We start from the raw sequence: 24,169 nt of genomic DNA, 5'->3' as shown, positions 1-24,169 counted from the left end.
CCTTTTTTTTTTTTTTTTTTAAGAGAGAGGGAGGAAGGGAAGGAAAGACAGAGAAGGAAGGAAGGATGGAAGGAAGAAAGGGAAACATCTTCTTGTTTTATTATATTTTGTTTGTTTGTTTGTTTGTTTTTTTTTACATGGGCTGGGGCCGGGAATCGAACCGAGGTCCTCCGGCACGGCAGGCAAGCACTCTTGCCCGCTGAGCCACCGCGGCCCGCCTGAAAGTCCTTTTCATGGAATATGTGGTGTCATGGTTTTGTTTTGTCTTTTGTTTTTTTGCATTTTTTATTGGTAGTTTTGCTGTTTAAAATGCCCCCAAGCACAGCGCTGAAGTGCTGTCTAGTGCTCCTAATTGCAAAAGGGCAGTGATGTGCCTTATGGAGAAAATGCATGCGTTAGATAAGCTTCGTTCAGGGATGAGTTATAGTACAATTGGCTACAAGTTCGAGTTCAATGCTGATGAATCAATATATATTAAATAAGGGGTCTTTAAACAGAAACACACATAAAGCACAGTTATGTATTGATCGGTCGATGAAAATGTGACCAGAGACTCACAGACACTTAACCTCATATTTCCCCGAGGAACAGTGGTTCAGTATTTGCTAATTCAGTGTTTACAGGGACTTTATAGATCATAACTACCCTGAATAAAAAACACCGACTGTGATTTCTTAGCCATTATCACCAGCCACCTTCAGCTTGAGACTTCTCTCTAATACCTCTCGAAGCTCTGGGCTCTCTAAGAACTCAATTTTTGTGAGCAGCCCTACAGCTATTTCCCCAGAGCTTCAGTATATTGTCCAGCTGGTGTCCATAACATCAGATTCAAGACTAGAATCAGACAAATAATAAGGGTCTCCTCTACGCCCTCATACTGTGTAAACTTGCTGGGGAGAGGAAACGGCTACACACATGAAGAGTTCCGCCACCATAAGCCAACAGATGCTAAATGTGAAGACATGGATGAAAGTCGTAAGTACCACAGGATTTCCACAGGGATGAATCACCGCACGCCGAGATAATCAGGAGCGACATTTCAGAGGAAGTGGGTCTTAAGTGAAGCCTTAAAAGCCGTTTCTAGGTTTTGACATTTCCCACAATTCCAAGTGCTTCCCTCTCATAGATAAAAGGAAAGTGGGTCACTTCTCACGGTCGGTGGAGACAATTGCATCCTAAGCTGACCCACCTCACTTGGCGCTGCCGTAGCGGAAAGAACATGCCAAACAACTGGCTTGTTGAACAGGCATTCTGGAAAGGAATTCTGCCAGCCAGGTTGGGGATCAGAGTGCTACCCAGGCCACTCGGAGTATGTGAACTGGATGACCATAAGAAAGGACATGGTCACAATTTCAGTAAGACCCCCCCACCCCATCCCCACATGGAGACAAAAATGGGGGGAAGGGTTTGGAAACTTCAATCCTTTCTATTTTATTTTTACTACATTGTGCCCAACAGCTCAAGCATTGTCATTCACTGCTTTGCAGAAACTTAAGGTGATGTGGTTATTTAATCACACAATAATGATCCCTCTGAGTGTGGTGCCTCTTAAAAGCATGCAGACTGCTGTGCTTTGCTTCCTGCAGGGGTACACACACCAGGAGGGTGGGAAGCAGGAGACAGAGTCCCGGGGCTCTCCTTCCAGGTGGCAGGACAAGAAGTTGACGTCTCAGCTCTTGCTGAGGTGTTTGAGTGGAAGAGTCAAGCAGAATCTCTGGTCCTGGGCTTCTTCAGGCAACTGCACAAAGTATACACTCCAGACCGTTGTGGCTCGGCTGCATTTTTAGAAGGGCTGGTGCTATGACTGTGAACTGAAAATATTTTTTTGAAGACGTTGCTGTGCCGACTGACCCCTCCCCCCTCGTCTCCTGCTCTTCTGTGAGCTTTATGATGGCAACGTTGAGTTCTCTGTGTTGTCAGTGAAAGGTCTACCACCCCCGGGCAGTCGTTTCCAGAACTCAGAATGATTCCTCTTAAAATAACAAAGCACAGTCCTCTAAACTTACCATGTCTACGTTATGATTAGCAATTATTAGGGTCTTTCTTTTCCAAGCGGGGAAGGATGGAATAAAGCCCAGCGAGGAAGAAATTGATCAAAAACCACATTGCACTCGAGGACGTGGTCAGGCTCAGAGCTGCGCTTTCAAGGTATTTCTCTTCTTTACCACGGAAAATCTTCTCTTGGAATCACGCGTGGCTCTGCGGTGGTAGGAACTGGACTTCCACAAACCGCAGCTTTCAGAAGCACTGGCGAGGAAGTTGGTTCTAAGTAGAAATTTGTTTTTATGAGGTCTGTAAACAATCACATATTTGTTTCCCCCTTTTTCCCACAAGAAGAATTTTTCCAAATAATTGAAGAAGCTTTCCCATGGGAATCAGGCAATGGTGAGTTCCAGGTCTTAAACGTTATCTAAAACAGTTTAGAAACAAATGACACAAGAATGTGCTTGGCTGGACTCAAAAAAGCACACTTTGGCAATAAGAATGGCAGGAGCCAATTCATGAAACTTCTAGAACCCCAGAGAAGGGTGGGCAATAGGGTAAAGCCTCTTTGGTTTGTACTTTCTTAACATTCTTAACTAAGAATGAGCGGTCCAGTTAAAGTTTAAATTTTCACACCCTACAGAGAAAAAAAAGTTTGCCAAGGGCCTTCCATAATCTAAATAGGAAAACAAACAAACAAACAAACAAAAAACCAGACTCCTTGAGAAAATAAACTGGGTTCAAGAACTTTGAAAATGACTTTAGTTACGAGCATTTGTGCACAGTTAACACGGATTATGGAGTGAAAGCAGAGATTAGATGCTGTACATGCTACTGCAGATTTGTAGCAGAGAATGCTGAGTCAGAAAGTTTAAGCAGCTTCCCTCAATCACATCGAGGGGAAGAGTTGGGATTCAAATCCCCAACCAAATCAGGTCTGCCTGATTCCAAAGCCTGTATATTCTTCCCTCCCTGCCACCAGGCTCTCAAAGCGTCAAATTGTCAGAGAGGGTCTGAGTGAGTTCTCACGGAGACCTCTTAAAGATACTGCATATTTTGCGGAAAGAAAGTGAGCCTTTGTTACATGACAGTGGGGTTGGTTAAATTCAGGATTCTCTGCTTACTGGCTATGTGAGTAACATCTCTAAGTAAACATCTCCCAGCCTCAGTTTCCTCACCCGAAGAAAGAGCAACGCACTTGCAGAGTTTTTGCTAAAACCCGAACATAAGAATGTCTTCAGACCACCACAGCGCTGGTCAGAGTAGATGTTCAAAACCACCACTGGCATAAAACCTAATTGTGATTTCTTTACATTTAGGTTTCCTCTCCACTATTTTGCCTTATTTAGATCACTAACCAAATTACACGTGGCTTTTTCTGGCTCCAAAAGTTCCCGGCCTAATTGAAAGTGACAAAGGGGAAACTGGGAAACAAGAGTGTCTGTGAATGGCAGCATAAGGAGACTCAGAAGTCAGCTCCGGGCATGTCCCAAAGGGGCTGCCGGCTCCAATCAGGCCACTGGTTATCTGACGAGAGGAGGAAAGAGCAAACCACATACACACCCAGAATCTTCCCTGAAAACCGCACACAACACCTACACACAGTTCCACTGAAAAACATCCTGGTCTGTGAATGGCTGCTTTTCTCACCTCTCTGGGTAAATGCCTGTGTCCTCTGCAGGGTCAGGAGCGGGCTGGTCAGGTAGCGACGTCCCCCCGTGCCCTTCATTCCCATTCTCTTCCACCTGGAAAGAAACTGTGCTTTCCTTCCCAGGAGCAGCAAGAGCTTCACCTATTTTATTTTCTAATTTATTTCAGGTTAGAGACAGATGAGGGACTAGTCAGGTCTTCTTTTCTGAAGTATAGAGAGTTGTCATGCCTAAGACTATTCTAAAGATCAGAGAAGAAACCTGAGCTAGCATTATTAGCCATGTCTAAGGTCATTTAAGAAGAAAGGTCATCTGAGAGAATCAGAGATACCAGGAGAAGTCACCAACCATGGTGCCTTTCTTTGTTCTCTCCATCTGCTGATTATAAAACATCTGGGGGGAGAAGGCTGAGCTATCCAGAATGATGCCCATGGTTGATTTCCAGATGGTTCTTTCTCCGAATTACAGTCTCAATCCCACGAGCTCTATGTGCTCACCCTGGCAGATTCCATGTGGCATGTAAGGGGTTGACGGTTCCAACTGAACGTGCCAATGACCTTTCACCCAGCTCAAGCCGTGTCCTTTCCCTAAGGCACTCCTTTCAGCCTCATGGGCATCTCCACTTAGCTCTTGGGAAATCCTTTCTATATATCCTCCAGTAGAGAGGGGCCCTTTTTCCTTCCTAGCTCTTCTTGGCCATAGATATACAAGATTCTTTATATAGTAGGTGTCAAATACCATAAACATACCAATCCTGTCGCTCTCAGGGTTTCTTGGGATCAAATGCAAAATTCTGACCTGCAGTCACCAAGCACATCAACTGGCTGTCCCCATCTTCCTCACCAGCTCCTCCCGCTCTCACAGCAGGCTGCTGTCTCCTGGCCCTCACCCGGGAAGTCTTCCTCCATCACCCTCATCTCCCAGGCCAGCCACAAACTTTCCGTGTTTTAAAACTGCACTATTGGGCTATAGACCGTTACACACACACCAGGCCTGCCAAGGGGACAACAGTTACACACACACCATGCCTGCCAAGGGACAACAGTTACACACACACCAGGCCTGCCAAGGGGACAGTTAGCACAAGGACTCTCAGCAGATAGTGATCAACATCAGCAGGTAACTTACACCTCTATCCTATTTCATACTCAACCAACTGCTTCCATCAGTCCTGGAGCCACCTCCCTTCTCCAGGGACTGGGGGCACTAAGCTTCATCTCCAGCTGACCGAATCGCTCTCTCCCAGGGACAGGTAGGCAGTGTTTTCTATGCTAGCACTTTGCAGACGACAAGGCCGCCAAAGAGATAGAATCAGTGAACGCCCAGGGATCCTTGAAGAAAACAACCGAGCACATGTAACTCACAGACTTGCAAAAGTAACACCCAAAACAGGGCAAGCCCACTCTAAAAATAGGTGCACTTGGCTGAGGAAATGAGAAGGTATCTGAAGGCTCAAGAACACCACCCTTAGCTCACGTGATTTGGCTCACCGGGCGGGGCCATCTGCACCCTGAGGATGAGGCAACACAAAGATGGCTCAAGTGCACTCAGTCACCTCTTGTGCAAGGGCCGTCAGGGACCCAGTGGGAGAGGTAGGCCTCTGCACCTGAATGAGGGCACGCCAGGTGCTCCTCCCATTCCACACGGATGCAAACTGAAGGGAGGAGCCACCTCCTGGTACAGCCCACGCCTCTGAATGACACCACGGAGAGGTGCCTGCTCTGGCCAGGGGCAACTCAGTTACAAACCCAGCCACCAGCGCCCTGCTCTAAAATGGAGCAATTATGAAGGCTTTCTGTGCTGTAAACATTGTGCTCTATATCTAGGAAATGCCTAAGAAAACTCAAAATAAAATGGAAAAATAAATTCCGGCATACATTTAACACACACAGAGCTGTTTGCCTTCCAAGGATTCAGTCTTCAGACTTCACAAGACTTTGCCACCAATAGGAGCACATATGAAGCCCTGACCCCCTCCATTCTCTCTTTCCAATGACACCCCCCTCCGCCAGCACATGTGTGCGCAGACACCTGTAACCCCTGCCAAACTGATCTTCAATAAATTTTTCTTAAAAACAAAAGGCTTCAAATAAAGGGTTTCTGAACAAAGCACTGGTCTGAAGGTGCACCGTAAAAAGGAAATTTTTCCTGCTGACAGAATGGAAACAGGACCATACTCAGAGAGAAAGAGAGAGGCCAAGAGCTCATTAACCTGCCTGAATATTACTGTTCCTTTCATCTATTTTTCAAAAACATGCCTAAGAATAATATTTCTCTCTATATAAGGTAAGTGTTGAAACAACAACAACAAAAATTTAATTAGCATACAAATAGATCAGAACTCCAGTTCTCTTACCTTAGTTCCAGGGTCTTTGAACCCTCCGGCACGTACACAGAGCAGATGGTATGCCTGCAAGCCTTTGGACTGTTTCAGTCAAACCCAGAAATGCCCTTTTCTTGGACAGGGAGCAACGCTTTCTTAGAGAGCGCGTCTGCCTTCGGGCTGCAAGGACTAAATAACAGCTCCAGACAAGGTGCCCAGAGGACAAGCAGCAAAGAACATAGGAGACCCCTGACCTCAGACTTTGCTGCTTCTGTGTTGGAAGTGACATTGCCCAGTACAGGGCCGGTGGCTAAATAACTGGGGCGCTGCAGCAAAGTCTAACGGGAGGAAGGGGCATGGTGTTCAACTGAGCCCCAGATGGGCCAACGGTAGATGGCAGAGGGTTTTCTTTGCCTGGACTTGATAGCAGTAAATAAAATCTGACAATCTCAAGGGAGAGATGTTTCCCCAACTAGAGTACAGACACCAGGAGGCCAGGACCAGCCTTGCAGTCCCCTGTAGCATGGAACAGTTCTAGGAGTACAGGAGGGCCCAACATTCCTTTTTCGAGAAAGGAAAGAGGTATTCTGTGAAGACCCCCCAAGAGTATTCCAAAAGAGATGGATAATTCAAATTCAAAACCTTGCCTCTCCTAGGGGTGGAGTTGCCAAATGATCCTACAAGCTCTTTGCTAAGTATATACTTGAAGGAACTGAGAGTGGTGACATGAATAGACATTTGCACACTGGCGTTTGTGGCAGTGTTCGAGATTCGCAATGGATGGAGGTGGCCTAAGGGTACATCACCTGCGGAATGAAAAGGGGGAATGATGATGTATACATACAACAGACTACTGCACAGCTGCAAGAAGGAATGAAATTGTGAGGCATCCAACTAGGTGTACGAACCTTGAGGACAGTATGTTGAAGGAAATGTCAAAAACAAAAAGACAAATATTATCATGCCACACTCATATGGACTAATCATAATATACAAACTTGAGAACTGAAATTGAGAGCATGGGTTATCAGGTTGGGGCCTACTGTAAAGGGTCCTAGATTGTAAGCTCTTACAGCAGTCACATCTATTCAGGAGTTGTAACTGTTATTTCTAAATTCTGCGATGCTGAGCTCTTTGTGTATAACCCGGTCGTCCCCTGGAACTTTGGGTATTTAGTAACATCTGAGACTCAGAGATAGAACTCCGAAGCTATGGAAGTTAGCATGACCTCATATAGCAACTATTTAAAAAATAGTTTAAAAAAACTTGAAAAAGTGATCAGACTTGGACTAGAAATATGAATGAAGCTGTTCTGGATAGGACTAAGGTAAATCGGAATACAGGGTAAAGGATGATATTAGATCGTATTATATTTTAACACTTCAACAGCTATGTGAGACGAAAGGAAGAGATATTTATTTGGTGCAAAATTTATACTTTTGATAGCACCTTATCTAATTTAACTTGTACAGTCAGTTTACTCAAATACCGTAACTGCATGGAATCTTGACTAGAGAATGAGATCTTGTCGGTTTTTCCAGGTTAGTATGATGTCCAGACACATTCTAGAGTAATTTGGGCAGTGAATAAAAAAGTATTTGAAAGTCCCCTTGGGGACTGGGAAGAAAGGTGGAAATACTCAACTTCCCCATTTGGAGAATTCCTAATATTCTCGTAAGCACTGGGGACAACCAAATCAATAGGCTGAGTGCTTGATTTTGGTGTTCACCCTTAAGAAAGTCATTCCTACAAAGGAGAAGCTAAGTCTACTTATAATTATGCCTAGGAGTCACCCCTAGAGAATCTATTTTGTGGCTCAGATGAGGCCTCTCTCTCTAAGGCAGTTTGACAGGTGAACTCACTGCCCACCCCACTACATGGGACATGACTCCCGGGGATGAGCTAGGATCCAGCATCAAGGGATTAAGAAAACCTTCTTGACCAAAAGTTGGAAGAGAGAAATGACACAAAATAAAGTCTCAGTGGCTGAGAGATTTCAAACAGAATTGAGAGATTATCCTGGAGGTTATTCTTATGCAGTATACAGAGATCCCTTTTTAGTTCATGATATACTGGAGTGGTGAGAGGGAAGTACCTGGTACTGTTGAACTGTATTCCAGTAGCCTTGATTCTTGGAGATGATTGTATAACTATATAGCTTTTACAATGCGACTATGTGATTGTGAAAACCTTGTGTGTGATGTTCCTTTTATCCAGGGTATGGACAGATGAGTAAAAAAATTAGGAGAAAAAAATAAATAAATAATGGAGGATGATATGGGGTTAAAAAAAAAAGGGTAGATTCCAATACTAATGGTCAACGAGAGGAAGGGGTAAGGAGTATGGGATATACGAGATTTTTCTTTTTCTTTCTTTTTCTGGAATGATGCAAATGTCTGAAAATGATCATGGTGATGACAAAACAACTATGTGACAATATTGTGAGCCACTGATTGTATACTTTGGATGGACTGTATGGTGCATGAAGATATCTCAATGTTTAAAACAAACAACAAAGCAAAAACCTTGCTTCTCCTTGAGGTTTTTCTCCATGTCCTACATTTTGTTGAAACTATGCATATGCTAATCCCTGCCAGGTTTACTGTAAATATTTCATGCTGCTCCTACCTCCTTGACAAGTACATAATCAGAATTACTGTGGCTGCTCAAGTGGATTCTCATCTGCTTCACCAACTTTCTATGTCAATTCTGTGCTAAGAACAGGCACTGTATTTGGTGTAGCCTCAATTTCGACTGAACTCCAGCTGGAACAAAAATAATTCTTGTTATTGAATTGCTGCCTCAGTTTCTTCATTTACAAAAACAGGGTTAGCAAGGGTACCAGATTTCATTGGGTTACTGGATCCAGAGCTAATCCAAATACTAATCTTTGCCCATACTACAATTTTTTCTTTTCTCTTTCTCACTTTTACATTTATCCTCTGAAAGTTTCAGAGTTGTTCCCTGAGCAACACACCATCTACTCTATAAAAGTTCCCTTTCAAAATGAGATCCTTATGTTGGAACAAAATCTTAGTATGAATCACTGGGAATAACAATGCAATAAACTTTTATTACTAGTAATTTTAATTTTAAAAACTCCTAGTTTTTAAATGTTTTAGAGCTTCATGGGCATATGCCACTTGAACCAAGTTTTTTCCTAGCTGTTTGATTCTGAGGTCATACGGCCTTGGAGAAGCTGATTTAGGCACTTTGTGGTTGGTTTGGTAGCCACCGGGGAGTTACAGCCATTGACATTTGTGTCACCAAGATGCAGGGAGTGACATCTGTTTCCAGTTCTCAGGAGCAGAGAGAAGTCTGGGCATGGGGAGAGGGGGAAGGAGCAGGAACCAGTTAAAATGCAAATGATTCCTATGCTTGCAGCTTGCTGCTAAATGAACGCTGAAGCAAAATTAGTAGATATATTCGAGCGCCTGGCAAAGTCAAGACTTGATGATGACCCCAGAAAAATGCAAACTAAAGATCTTTTGTGAGACTTTAGCTCTAATACTGTATAAGTTCTAAATTCTACTCATGATGAATGTTGAAGAAACAGATTTGTTTTTCTTTTCCCCACCCATCTTGAGTGCCTTAAACTTTGATCTGCTTCTTCAGCACATGATGTAAACTCTCCAGGTAATTACCAAACTAAAACAGACAGAAACCCACACTGGCAGCATGAGCCAGGAGACTGGACCCTCAGCCTTGCGGTTTCTCAAAAGGGCAAGAAACTAACACTAAAAAATTAGGTGCCAGACACATCCTAAGTATGCACATTTAATTCTTAAAATAACACAAAGGGCATCAGAGTTTGTGTTTTCCCAATTCTACAGATTAGGTAACTAGTCAGAGATATGAACTAAATTTGCCTGGGTTGCCCAGTTGATAAGCAGACTGCTGATTCCTGGTTTGTGTTTCTTTTGTCTTCCAATCAATGTACATGCCTCAATGCTCATTATTTTCAGACCTTGAACCTGCACATGATGTTGTTCTCAAAAGCAACTGAAAGCCTGAAGCCTAAAAGAAGTATACAATGTATTTCTTATACAGAAAAATGCTACACTTTCCTTCACATGTTACTTTTGTTATCTTATGGTGTGCTCAGAATGTAAAACTAAGCAGATGAAAGCACTAATTTAAGAGAGAAACCCAGGAATGGAAGGTTGTGCTCTTCACTAGAGGACCCTACCATGTGAACTCCAGCAAGTATACTCAACACAGAGGAAAGACTTTTTCCATTAAAAAAAAAAAAATCTAACTTTAGAAAATACATCATGCTAGACAGACGCCTCCACAGAATGAGTTTTCTTTGAATAGTTGAGTAGTCTTCCACTTAGTACACTCAGTTTAACCCTACCGCTGCAAATAGGAAGACCAGAGCTGGGTGAACCATTCCTGGCTTGTGATTTATAGGGTGCAGATACATTCAGATGAGCTCACAGTGTCATTCAGCAGTTCAGTCTGAATCCATTAAGGAACTAGAAACTGAAGAACAAATATCATCCATTTGGTCTTTCAGTGGTGGAGCAAAGATTGTGGCCACGATGGGGATGAGTTAAGTGTGGCAGACCCTGTAAATTGGTTCACTCAACTCCCACTGAAAACAACCACATTTCCCCAATTCTCTTGCAGCCAGGACACAGGCCTGTGAGCCCATTTTCACCAATCAGCTACATACCATCCCAGTGAGACCTGGAGGCAGACACCAGCAATGGGAGGCGAGGTCACCTCTTCTGAGCAGCTGTGGCATGGTTCTGGCATTCTCTCCCTAGTGTCCCAGGGGAAGCAGCCAGGCGAACAGCATCATGTTTCTGCTAGAACAGCCCTCTCTGCCCCCTCCCCCATGTGGTTTAGTTCTTTGCCTGGCTGCCTAAGATCTGAGCCTGGTTCTTGGTTCCTCCCAGAAATTCCGAGAACCACCTAACTTAGACTCTTTCTGCTTCAACTAGCTATGAAGGGATTTCTGTTGCAGTCAAAAGCCCTGATGGGTTCAGCAAAAGGAGAAAGCAGACAAATGAGATGTTGTTTGATGGATGGTGGTGGTCAGAGGGCATTTGGCAATTCAACATCTACATGCTCTAAGTCAGGGGCTTCTAAAGCCAGTGCTTCTCGCCCAGTGAGGCCTCATGGGCTCATCCAAAGGGCACAAGCTTTAAGAATTCTGAATGCATATGGTTTAAATCTCAACTCTATTGCCCAATCTCTATATCCAACTGGGCATGCTTCTTAAACTCTGAACCTGAGTTTAGTCATCTAAAAAATGAAGACAATAATATTTTCCTTATAGGATTGATAAGAGAATAAAACTAGATGGTATATGTAAGCAGTCCATTATAAGCTTTGGACCCACAGTTGCTCCAGAAAATGTACAACTTTGACTTTCAAATTTTCCCTATCGATTTGGGTTAAATAGTATACTAAATAGGGAAACATACCATATATGTCAAAATATAAAATAATATTTTTTCTTCCCCAAGATTATCCTCACAAAGAGGGAGTTATATTTGAGTCTGTACAATTTACATTATGACGCTCTCGTTCAATTACTCTAGTTTAGATAACAAAGTAATGCTAGGAGAAGACAATTATCTCAGACTTAATCAAGGCTAGTTTTAGATGTTTATAGAGGTCATTGGCAGAACTGAATTTAAATAAACATAAAAGAGGGAAATAAATTTAATGCTGAATTTAGCACATTTTCCTGGGGGAAATGACTTCACAATTTTAAGTGCTAGATATCCTTGAAGCAGAGTATATAGGTTAAAAGCAGGAACTCTGCAGCTAGGTTTGAATCCTGGCTCTACCTTTCATGAGCTGTGTGACTTTGAGCAACAACTTGATCTCTCTGGACCTTAGCTCCTTCAGTAACAGTTACTTGTGGCTTTAGTTAAATGTCAGAGACAGCATCATATTTAGATACAAAAACTGGTATCTAAATAATGAAGATGGAAGTGAAGGTGGTATACCCTGAAGAACTGACTTAGATGATTCAAACACGTGACTCTGAATTTGAATAAAATTGTTTCATAAACAATCTGGGAAAAGATGCATTCAAAATGAATATATCATGTTAATTTTAAATATGATTTTAAATATGTGTGAACTAAAGTACAAACTTCACTATTTCTGTATGTCACTAGACTATTATTAGTACACTGGATACTATACTATTAGTACACTACATATATTATTTCATGCATTTTAAAGTAAGTTGGCAAAAAACCCTATAGATCCTTTTGCTTTCTACTATTTATGGTAAAAGGAAATGCTCTTATTTCACTTTAAATCCATGTAGAAAATTCAAACATATCAAGAAGCATTTTTAAACCCTATGTACTGGTTACTTTACATTAATGCTCTAATGACCCTCTTCCTGAATCTTGCCTAGATTTCAAACAGAAATAGGCTTCAAACCAAAATAAAACACAATGGAAGGGATGGTGCAATGGTGGCTCAGTGGCAAGAATTCTCACCTGCCTGGTGACCCAGGTTTGATTCCCGGTGCCTGCCCATGCCCAAAAAATAAAAAATAAAATGGAGGGAAATGCAGAATATCTTTATGTGTCTTAAGTATATGATCTACAAAATAGATAAGGACACACCCGGTTGTACTTACCTGAAACATTCGTATGCCTTCCTTTTACTGGGTGTGGGATGGGGATTAAATAAGATCTAACTAAAGCAACAAGATTTTCTGCCTTCATAAAGCATGGAACATTAAACACAGATAATACCATATTTCACAATGCCTTCCGTCATCTTTGCTTCACTGGAAATGGAGGGATGAATTCAACCAGACATTCTATTCTATGAGGCCTTCAGTGGTTCTTGAGGGAAATGCACAGAAACCTGAGCAGGCACATGGCTTGAGCACTTATGTTTATGACAATGATACAGAACTCAAAGAAAGGGGTGAGGCCACTTAAAAGACTATGAGGTCATTAGTAACGAAACTATCAGAGGCAATCATCCGTTCTGACAAAATAAACCCCTCTATGTTGATCCATTTTTTGCTTCTCTTTGTATGCAATTATAAAACTTGTGGTGAACAGCATTCTAACTCAGATAGATGGGACAGTTCCCACATTTAGGCATAACATTAAATATAATTTTCTTTGGATATCAGATTAACCAAATGCTGAAAAGTCAATCCAAACATTCTGTCCAAGTATTGTAAGCAGCTTTTTAATAGATTTTCCAAATCATTGATAAAACCAAACTAATTAGACATCAGTAACATGAGACATATTTTACCTTTGTGGAATCTCAGTTAAAATTATCTGAATTTCACATGTAGCAACACACGCATTTAAGACACCAAGAGGAAAAATAAAAAAACAAAACAAACAAACAAACAAAAACCCCAAGAATCACCACTGAAGTTTGCCCAAGAATTGACAAAATAAAACTGGTCTAAAATAGAGGACTGGTGTATGACTATACTTAGGCAAAGATGACTAACCGTATATAAAGGAGAAACCTTCCCTAACAGTTCCAAAGTTTAGTAACAAAAGTTATCAACTTGGAGCAGGTGAGCCACAGCCTTCAGGCTCTGAATACCTTGTTTCAAGCCTTTTCCTAGTCATCTGAACTGTTATCAATCAGTGCTAAAATCAGCACCTCATCCTGGAATAAAGCCAGTCTTATCTGACAACCCCTCAGCAGGGAGGTACAAATGCAGTTTTAAGGAGAAGACATTTTTCTAACCAAGGAGAACACTGTTTAACTCGGGGTCTGCTTGGGTGAGAAGTGCAAATAACTTTCAGTGGTAGGCTGAACCCATGTCTAAAGAAGGAAAACATGGGCCAAGAGCAATGAGGAAGGTTCTATTAACTGGCTTCACTGTTGTGCTTTTCCAGTTGAGAGGGAAGCATGGTGACACCAAACAGCACATACCAGTAGGACAGAGCAGGCTGAGGACTGCCAAGCCCAGAGCGCAAAGACAACCAAGGGTAGAAGATGGGAACTCAGCTTCAAAAGAACATGCAGCCAAGTAGCTCCGGAAAGCATTTGTGTATCAAGCTCAAAAAACCATGGCCTTTGCCCAATAGCTTGTCAGCAGCGCCCCAGCAGTGGGCAGCAGTAGAGGAGCATATCTGCACAAGGACTTGGGGAGCGTCCCTTCACTGCAGAGGACTCCCAGTCCAGGAACCTCACTCACTTCACCAGCTTCTATTCCCATGAAAGCCATATTTTATCAACCGTCATATACCATATGCAATTATCTGATAAACTGATAGAAGCTGGGAATTCTATAGATAGGGAACCCCTTACTATTTTTGGTATAACTCATTAAATAAAATGCCTATGCTAAGGGTGAAGAGAATGAAACAATGATCAGGCAAAGTGAAACCTTGTATCATTTGGATGTTTCATCTTCATCTCTGTTGTATCTAACTAGATTGTGATTTGCTGGTAGTTGGGACTTCTTGCATATGCCTTCTTTACCTGTCCTACCTATCCCCAGAAAATGAAAACATTTTTTATACCAACAGAAGGCATTCAGTGATGCTGGGGGAAATCAGGAACTCTGAGAGAAAGCATAATTGGTGTCTCAAGGGCAATTTCAGCCAATGTTTCTAAATACACATCCCTCTTTTTCTTTTTTAATTTTTTTATTAAAAAAATTAACGAAACATTTAGATATCATTTCATTCTACATATACAATTAGTAATTCTTAATATCATCACATAGTTGCATATTCATCATTTCTTAGTACTTTTGCATTGATTTAGAAAAAGAAATAAAAGGACAACAGAAAAAGAAATAAAATGATAATAGAGAAAAAAAAAGACTATACATACCATACCCCTTACCCCTCGCTTTCATTTACCACTATTTTAAACTGAATTTATTTTAACATTTGTTCCCCCTATTATTTATTTTTATTCCATATGTTCTACTCTTCTGTTGATATAGTAGCTAAAAGGAGCATCAGACATAAGGTTTTCACATTCATAGAGTCTCACTGTGAAAGCTATATCATTGTTCAATCATCATCAAGAAACATGGCTACTGGAACACAGTTCTACATTTCCAGGCAGTTCCCTCCAGCCTCTCCACTACATCTTGAAAAACAAGGTAATATCTACTTAATGCATAAGAATAACCTCCAGGATAACCTCTCAACTCTGTCTGGAATCTCTCAGCCATTGACACTTTGTCTCATTTTACTCTTCCTCCTTTTGGTCAAGAAGGTTCTCTCAATCCCTTGATGTTAATTCTCAGCTCATTCTAGGGTTTTTCTCAGTCCTTTGATGCTGAGTCTCAGCTCATTCCAGGATCTTTGTCCCACGTTGCCAGGAAGGTCCACACCCCTGGGAGTCATGCCCCATGCAGAGAAGGGGAGGGTGGTGAGACTGCTCGTCATGTTGGCTGGAGAGAGAGGCCACATCTGAGCAACAAAAGAGGCTCTCTTGGGGGTGACTCTTAGGCCGAAATTTTAAGTAGACTTGACCTATCCTATGTGGAGTTAAGTTTCATGTGAACAAATCCCAAGACTGGGGGCTCAGCCTATAGCTTTGGTTGTCCACACTGCTTGTGAGAATATCAAGAATCCAACTTGCGGAAGTTGAATTTCTCCCCACTCTCACCATTCCCCGAAGGGGGCTTGCAAATACTTTTCGAGTCACTGATTAAATCATTCTGGGATTCATCGGGGGATCACTCTGGACAAACCAACAAAATCTCATGTGCTACCTGAGATTCCAAGTACTTATGACATTCAATCAAACTATCTACATGAGTTATATTAGGAAATGCTCTAGTCAAAATATAAATTTTGTAACAAATAAACATTTTTTGCTTTAGTCTCACACATAAGGTGACATTTTAAAGTATTAATTATCATCTATTTTCAGCACCCTGCAATAATGACATTCCTTTGTTCTTCCTCATGCCAAAACATTTTTAAAATTTGTACATTGTACATTTCACTATTATTATACACTCTAGGCATTCCTAGATTATACCATCTCTATCTTTAACATCTATCTTTCTTTCTGATTTCATTTATGTCCCCAGCCCTCCTCCCTCTATCATTCTCACATGCAGCTTGATTCAGTGTTTTAACATAATTACATTACAGTTAGGTAGTATTGTGCTGTCCATTTCTGAGTTTTGTATCCAGTCCTGTTGCACAGTCTGTATCCCTTCAGCTCCAATTACCCACTATCTTACCCTATTTCTATCTCCTGATGGTCTCTGTTACCAACGACATATTCCAAGTTTATTCACAAATGTTGGTTCATATCAGTGAGACCATACAGTATTTGTCCTTTAGTTTTTGGCCAGTCTCACTCAGCATAATGTTCTCTAGGTCCATCCATGTTGTTACATACTTCATAAGTTTATTCTGTCTTAGAGCTGCATAATGTTCCATCGTATGTATATACCACAGTTTGTTTAGCCACTCGTCTGTTGATGGACATTTTGGCTGTTTCCATCTCCTTGCAATTGTAAATAATGCTGCTATAAACATTGGTGTGCAAATGTCCGTTTGTGACTTTGCCCTTAAGTCCTCTGAGTAGATACCTAGCAATGGTATTGCTGGGTCATATGGCAATTCTATATTCAGCTTTTTGAGGAACTGCCAAACTGCCTTCCACAGAGGTTGCACCATTTGACATTCCCACCAACAGTGAATAAGTATGCCTCTTTCTCCACATCCTCTCCAGCACTTGTCATTTTCTGTTTTGTTGATAATGGCCATTCTGGTGGGTGTGAGATGATATCTCATTGTGGTTTTGATTTGCATTTCTCTAATGGCCAGGGACATTGAGCATCTCTTCATGTGCCTTTTGGCCATTTGTATTTCCTCTTCTGAGAAGTGTCTGTTCAAGTCTTTTTCCCATTTTGTAATTGGATTGGCTGTCTTTTTGTTGTTGAGTTGAACAATCTCTTTATAAATTCTGGATACTAGACCTTTATCTGATATGACGTTTCCAAATATTGTCTCCCATTGTGTAGGCTGTCTTTCTACTTTCTTGATGAAGTACTTTGATGCACAAATGTGTTTAATTTTGAGGAGCTCCCATTTCTTTCTTTCTTTCTTCAGTGCTCTGGCTTTAGGTGTAAGATCCATAAAAGCACCTCCAATTATAAGATTCATAAGATATCCCTCTACATTTTCCTCTGTTTTATGGTCTTAGACCTAATGTTTAGATCTTTGATCTATTTTGAGTTAACTTTTAATACACATCCCTCTTGATCTACATCCAAACATCAGAAAAGGTAGAAGAGAACAGAGGTGTGTACAGCACTCCAAGGGTTAAGAGAAAAAGTGACCACACTGGATGGTTGGGGAAATATCGTAGCACCCACACTGCCCATGGATTTTTCAAAGCCAGAAAGGTGATTTTCAAGTTTTGATAAGCTCACTTTCCCAGAAATAACTTCATCAGTCTCTGTTTTAGTTTCTTGGGTGCTAAGGCAAATATCGTGCAATGGGTAGGCGTAAACAACAGAAATTTGTTGGCTCATGGTTTTGAGGCTAGGAGAAGTCCAGATCAAGGCATCACCAAGGTGATGCTTTCTCCCAAAAGACAGTGGCGTTTCAAGCCTGCAGGTGGCCATCCTTGGTCATTGGCTTTTCTGTCACATGGCAATGTATATGGCGGTCTCCCTTGGCTTTTCCTTTCTCTTCTGGTTCTGCTGCCTGCCAACTTCTGGCTGCTCCCTCCTGGCTCTCTCTCGCTCTGGCCTTACCTATAAAGCCTTCAGAACTTAAGACCCATTCTCACTTTCCTGGGCAACACCTTAACTGAAGTAACTTCATCAAAAGGTCCCATTTACAAGGGTTCACATGCATAGGAATGGATTAAGTTTAAGAATTTAATGTTTTTTTTCTACAGCCTCAGAAAATCCTGGGGCCCTGGATTCTGTAATGCATATAAGAACACATTATTCCATTGGTTTAGGGTGTTATTACAGAAAGTATTTTAAAATATGAATATTTGAACTCTGAATTTTCCTCCATTGTATAATGGATCTATAACATATACTCCCATTGTAAAGCAAAATAAATCTCAGACATAGATCCACTGGCTCCCCACCAGGCATCCATAGAACTTTGAGTATTACTGACTTCAGAAGATATCTTATTTGCTTATAATTTCTTTCCATTGTAAACTATGGCTGCAAAAGGGAATTTCTTAACAAATGGAAAGATAGAATAATCTTTTAAAAAGATTAATAATCTTGACAAATACACACATTTAAAAAATTCTTATGCATCCCTAAAGATTCAAAGGCTCTTGTTTGAGAAACCTGGGTTTAATCTATTTAATGGCCTCTATAAAATTAATCTCCAGCACCAAGCACAGGGTTTGGCACACAATGGATGCTCAATAAATCCTTTTTGAGTGGATGAATTCAACTTGAGTGGGGAAAAGAGATGGCAAAAGTCCATGCAGCCCAGGCAGGCAATAAGCTGCAATCCAAGGTGGTTGGGTTTAAGGAAAGACCACAAGAGGGTATCACATAGGAATGTGATGAGGCAGTGAAGTGACCCAGGATGGGCTAACTCCTGCTAAGAGGACGACCAGCCACCTTCCCAACCCCACAGACACACCCTAGACCATACATACATTCTAGGCCTAGAGAAGGATAGTTGTTTTTGTACCTGTTGGTCTTCCCCAGAAGACTCATTCTCACATCCCTACCATCTACAATGATGAGCAGACTGAGGGTCAAAAGCAAATAAACAAACCCAGCTCAAGATTAAAGAGCTATTAATTAAAAAAAAATTAACTAACACAACATTTAGAAATCATTCCATTCTACATATGCAATCAGTATTTCTTAATATTATCACATAGATGTATGATCATCATTTCTTAGTACATTTGCATCGATTTAGAAAAAGAAATAGCAAGACAACAGAAAAAGAAAGAAAATGATAATATAGAGAAAAAATAAAAATAAAAAATACACACAAAAAAAAGCATATAAAATTGTTCAACATTGGTAGCCCTTAATGAAACACAAACCAAATATCACAATGAGTGTGCCAGTTTGAAAGGATTATTTTCTAAGGAAAAGCTTTGTTTCAATATTGATCCATCTTGTGGAAGCTGTCATTTCTTTGCATTCCTACTCAATACTATAGGTTGGAAACTTGATTAGATTATATGTGACACACCTATTGTGAGTATCAACCTTTGATTATAGGGAGATATGATTCAACCCATTGAAGGTGGGTCTTGATTTGTGTATTGAAATCCTTTAAATGAGGAAACATTTTGGAAAGAGTCACAAAAACAACACAGCCATGAGAACCATGAGAGCTCAAAGTCAACTTTGGAGATGAAGAAGGAAATACCCCTGGGAGAACTCATGAATAAAGAAACCTGGAGAGAAAGCTAGCAGGCATGTCCATGTTCACCATGAGCCTTTCCAGTTGAGACAGAAAGTCTGCACTTCATCGACCTTTCTTGAGTAAAAGTAACTTCTTGTTGGTGCCCTAATTTGGACATTTTTATAGATGCTTAAATTTGGACATTTTCACAGCCTTAGAACTGTAAATTTGCAACTTAATAAATTCCCCCTTTTAAAAGCCAAAAAAAAAAAAAAAGATTAAAGAGCTAAACAAAAAGGGCTTAATAATGGAGCCTGGAACTGGGAGGTGTCAAAGGCGGTCAGAGGTAGGCATGTTCCAACGGGAAAACCACTGTGTGTGAAGGCAGCCAATGGTGAATCCTGTCATTTACTGCTCTGTGTACTTGGGCAAACTTCTTAAATTCCTATTTGCAGTCTCCTCATTAATAAAATGCAACAGATACCATCTCATGGTGTTTTGCAACTATTAAATGTGAGAAGGTACGTGAAAGCTCCTGGTACATGGTTGGCGCTTAATAAAGCTAGTTCCTAACATAGGCAGGAAGACAGCGCCTCTCACCCACAGTCATGAAGAAATGAAGAATTAAGGATGTGAGAAATGCCAGTCCTTGCTGCTTAGGCATAAACATAATGCAGCCTTTTGGATGGGGAGGGAACAGTATGGAAATTAGGAAAGGAAAAGGTAAAAACGTCTTGTCTTGATTTGCTAAAGCTGCCAGAATACAACATACCAGAAATGCACTGGCTTTCTCAATGGGGATTGATCTATAAATTTACAGTTTGAGGCCATGAAAATGTCCAAATTAAGGCATCGAGAGGAAGATACCTTCTCTGAGGAAAGGTTGCTGGCACCCAGATTTCCTCTGTCACATGGGAAGGCACATGGCAATGTCTGCTGCTTTCTCTCTCCTGGATTCTGGTTTCAGTGGCTCTCTGTTTCTGTGGTCTTTACTTAGCATCTCTGGGGAATTTCTCTCTAATGCTCTCCTTGTGCTTCTGCTTTTCATCCTTTCATGAAGGGCTCCAGTAAAGGTTTAAGGCCCACCCAGAATGGACTGGGTCACATCCCAATGGAAACAGCCTAACCAAAAGGTCCCCCCCCCCCCCCCATAATAGGCCTGTACCCACACGAATGGATTAAAAGAACACAGTCTTTTCTAGGGTACATAACAGATTCAAGCACATGCCCTCTTGAGAGAGGTAGAATAGAGGAAGAAATTAATGTCATTCCATTAGTCAGCCAAATTAGACTCTCTTTTTTCCAACAAAACTCAACAGAAGATGCACTGGTGAGCTAAGAGTGAAATGGCAAAAGAAAGGTGTGGCATGGTGGGCACAAAAACTTTTCTGCTACCAGTGAACTGGACCCAAATTGGAGCAGTAAGGCAAAAATGTCTTGAAAGACTCTCCAGAGAACAGTTGGTTCTCCTGGCACATTTCCAAATCCATCATTAATGATTCATTGAAGGAGGGTAGAGCCATACTCAGGACTACAGCTTTCAATCCCTCAGGATGCACCAACTCTCTCTGAGCTCAATTTCAGGGTAGGGTAAGACCAGAATAAATGTTTATATATGTATGCATGCAAATAGGGATCTGGAAAAGCTTGGAAAATCAAAATATAGTTAATATATATTGGCTGGTAGGACTGAGGAGAAATTTCCCTTTAACATTTATTTTTAAAATTGCTATGTCCTATTTTAAAACTTCAACTTCTGCGTGAGACTAAAGCAAAAAATGTTTATTTGGTATAAAATTTATATTTTGACTACTGCGTTTCCTAACATAACTTATACGGACAGGTTAATTGAACACCATAAGTACATGGAAACTTAAATAGGGCATGAGATTTTGCAGGTTTGTCCAGTGTGATGCCCCTGATAAATCTCAGAGGATTTGAACAGTGAATAAAGAAATATTTGCAAAGTTCCCTTTGGGGAATAGCGAGGAAGGGGGAAAATTCAACTTCCCTGTTTGGAGAATTCCTGATATTCTCACAAGCAGTGGGGACAACCAAATCAATAGGCTAAGCCCTCAATCTTGGGGTTTGTTCATATGAAACTTATCTCTGCAAAGGATAAGTTAAGCCTACTTAAAATTAGGCCTAAGAGTCACCCCTAGAGAACTTCTTTTGCTGCTCAGATGTGACCTATCTCTCTCTCAACCAACATAGCAAGCAAACTCACTGCCCTCTCCCGCTCTACATGGGACATGACTCCCAGGGGTGTAAACTTCCCTGGCAATGTGGGACAGAAATCCTAGAATGAGCTGGGACTCAGCATCAAAGGATTGAGAAAAACTTCCTGACCGAAAGGGGGCAGAGAGAAATGAGACAAAATAAATTGTCAGTGGTTGAGAGATTTCAGAGTCGAGAGGTTATCCTGGAGGTTATTCTTATGTGTTATATAGATACCCTCTTTTTAGTTTAAGATATATTAAGAGACACTAGAGGGAAGTGCCTGAAACTGTAGAGCTGTGTTCCGTAGCCATGTTTCTTGAATATGATTGTATAATGACATAGCTTTTGCAATGTGACTATGTGATTGTGAAAACCTTGTGTCTGATGCTCCTTTATTCTACTGTATGTACAGATGAGTGAAAAATATGGATTAAAAATAAATAAATAATAGGGGGAACAAATGTTAAAACAAATGGAGTAGATTGACATACTAGTGATCAATGAAAGGAAGTGGTAAGGGGTATAGAAAAAAATAGGGGGAACAAAGGTTAAAATATATTGGGTAGATGGAAATACTAGTGGTCAACGAGAGGGAGGGGTAAAGGGTATGGTATATATGAGTTTTTTCTTTTTCTTTTTTTTAATTGTACACTATGTTTGGAATGGTTGTACATTAAGAATAGTCATGCTTATACGTTGTTTTGGCTATAAAAAATGATTTAAAAATTGTTATGATCCTATTAGCACAACATATAAAAGCTGGAGAGGAAAAAAAAATCAAGTCAGGAACAGCCCAATCCCATCCACGCCACTCAGCCCACTGCAGGAGAATCTGAACCACTGCTGCAATCATGTATTCCGTTGTGCCCAGCTTCCAACCCATTCAAGAGCAGCCCCACTGAATCTGGAGCTCAGAGGAATGAAAGACTTAAGACTAAAAGTTTGAGGGTCAAAACCTCAATATGAATTTCATCTGCTTGGAGGACCCAGAGAATGCATTATGCTGATCTCAAACTAGACCTGAGAATTTGGGGTCTACACAACTTCATGCTAACAAATACCTAAACCAATTTTTCCTCTCTAATTAGTTTCAAATATTTACTAACCCTGCAGCAGAAAAACAAAGACAAACACACAAACATATACACACACACAAATACACACACACCCTGCTGAGGAACTAAAACAGTCCCTAGGATAAGGAGAAGAGAGTAAGACCTATAACCTGAATTATATCTTCAAGATTTCAGAAATAACTGGTCATTTAAAATGTATTCCCTTGGACAGTCATCTGAACCCATTAAAATTCATTACGCATTTAGGTTTTTCACACAAGCCACGGTCTGTGTTGGACTCCACGGTGATTTGGTGCAGGATGTTCTCAAGGATGATGCTTGGTGTGTGCTGTCATCACTGATATGTGATTCAACCAAAACCACATAAACAATCCTCCCGGGTCAATGGACGCAGGTTTAACAGCGCTGAGGTTAACTGGCCTCCTCTTCCTTCTGGAAAACCCTCCCTTACCCTCTCCACTGACCCCTCCCAACCCAGTACTTTGCTCATGCCTCTGTTTCAGTACTCATCATGGGACTGACTGCATTTGCGTGCTTTCCTGCTACCCTATCAGATTATGAGTTCCTTGAGAGAAAGGAGGACTTTTTCATCCATGCAAAACACAGCGCAAACACAGTGCCTGGCACATAACAGATGCTCAATCTACCTTGTTTTTCCTGGGACATCCTAGTTTAAAAGTTATCCCAATAATTATTCAGTGCTCCCTTTTACTCTCAGAAGCGTTCTGGTATCCATAAGTCTTAGGGCCACCCTATTAATAAATAGTGAATGAATGTTGGCTTTTGGTTTTATGAGATTTTTTTGCTTGTTTTCATTTAGGCCATCCACCCAAGAGCTACTGTGGTTATTGAGGATGGATGGATGGATGGAAGGAAGAGTGGAAGGAAGGAAGACAAGGAGAGATAGAAGAAAAGAAGGAAAGCTCTGAGGAGTGGATACTCTAGAAATTGATTTTGCTAAGAATTTGAAAGCATGATGGGTAGTTCTGATTTGTCATAGATAGCCCTTCCAACTATCTAGCAGTAAACTGCTTTGCCTGAGCACACAGGCATGATCTGGGCATTGAGTAGGGCAGGCAGTGGCTAGAAGGTGCTGGTGGCAGCTGGGAGCACCACGCTGGCATTAAATCCACACCAGAATTATTGAGAATTGACAGTGTTGACAAGTGTTCATGGTCCCAAACCCAATGCTGCTGCTGCTCCATGGCTCGGCATCCTGCCCAGGAAGACACCCCTCTACAGGTGCCCCTTTAGAAACAGAAACATCCCTGGGCTTTCCTTTTATTTGTTGAGGATGAGAGGGAGTAGCAAGAACCAGAGGAGGCCAGGATGGAGTTGGAGTCAATTAAGGGACTCGGCATTCAGGGTTCTGGTTTATGCAATAGCATGGAGCATGTTACTATGGTTGCCAGAAGCACCGATAAAATCAGGATTAACCAAATTTATGCCATTTGTCCTGGGGTCTGGCCTTTTTACAGAGCATTAAGGATAGGAAACTAGAACCACAAATCTCCACAGATCCTTCCCTGCTCCTAATTGCCACAGACAGGGCCCCTGAGAAGGAGGCCGGAGGGGAGGGGAGCTGTTCCACCTGTCTGGCCCATTTCCTCTGTTTCCAGA

General features: G+C 41.3%; 1 protein-coding gene across 6 annotated transcripts in view; it reads right to left on the bottom strand.

The window, feature by feature from the left end:
• The window catches only part of PDZD2 (PDZ domain containing 2), a 462,289-nt gene that overhangs the window by 188,871 nt on the left and 249,249 nt on the right, over positions 1 to 24,169 (bottom strand). The window contains exon 1 of one of the 6 annotated variants that reach the window (XM_077116904.1): positions 10,634 to 14,843. The exons of 4 other annotated variants lie outside the window; for them this stretch is intronic. In XM_077116904.1, the coding sequence (XP_076973019.1) occupies positions 10,634 to 10,716 (83 nt within the window). In that variant the 5' untranslated portion in view covers positions 10,717 to 14,843. Of the gene's footprint in view, positions 1 to 1,596; positions 5,633 to 10,633; positions 14,844 to 24,169 lie in introns of those variants that run through there. One more of the 6 variants, XM_077116910.1, reaches the window with a different exon arrangement.

The sequence above is a fragment of the Tamandua tetradactyla genome, chromosome 9, assembly GCF_023851605.1.
Source record: "Tamandua tetradactyla isolate mTamTet1 chromosome 9, mTamTet1.pri, whole genome shotgun sequence".
NCBI lineage: Eukaryota > Metazoa > Chordata > Mammalia > Pilosa > Myrmecophagidae > Tamandua > Tamandua tetradactyla.
This window is presented reverse-complemented; position numbering and strand designations above follow the sequence as displayed.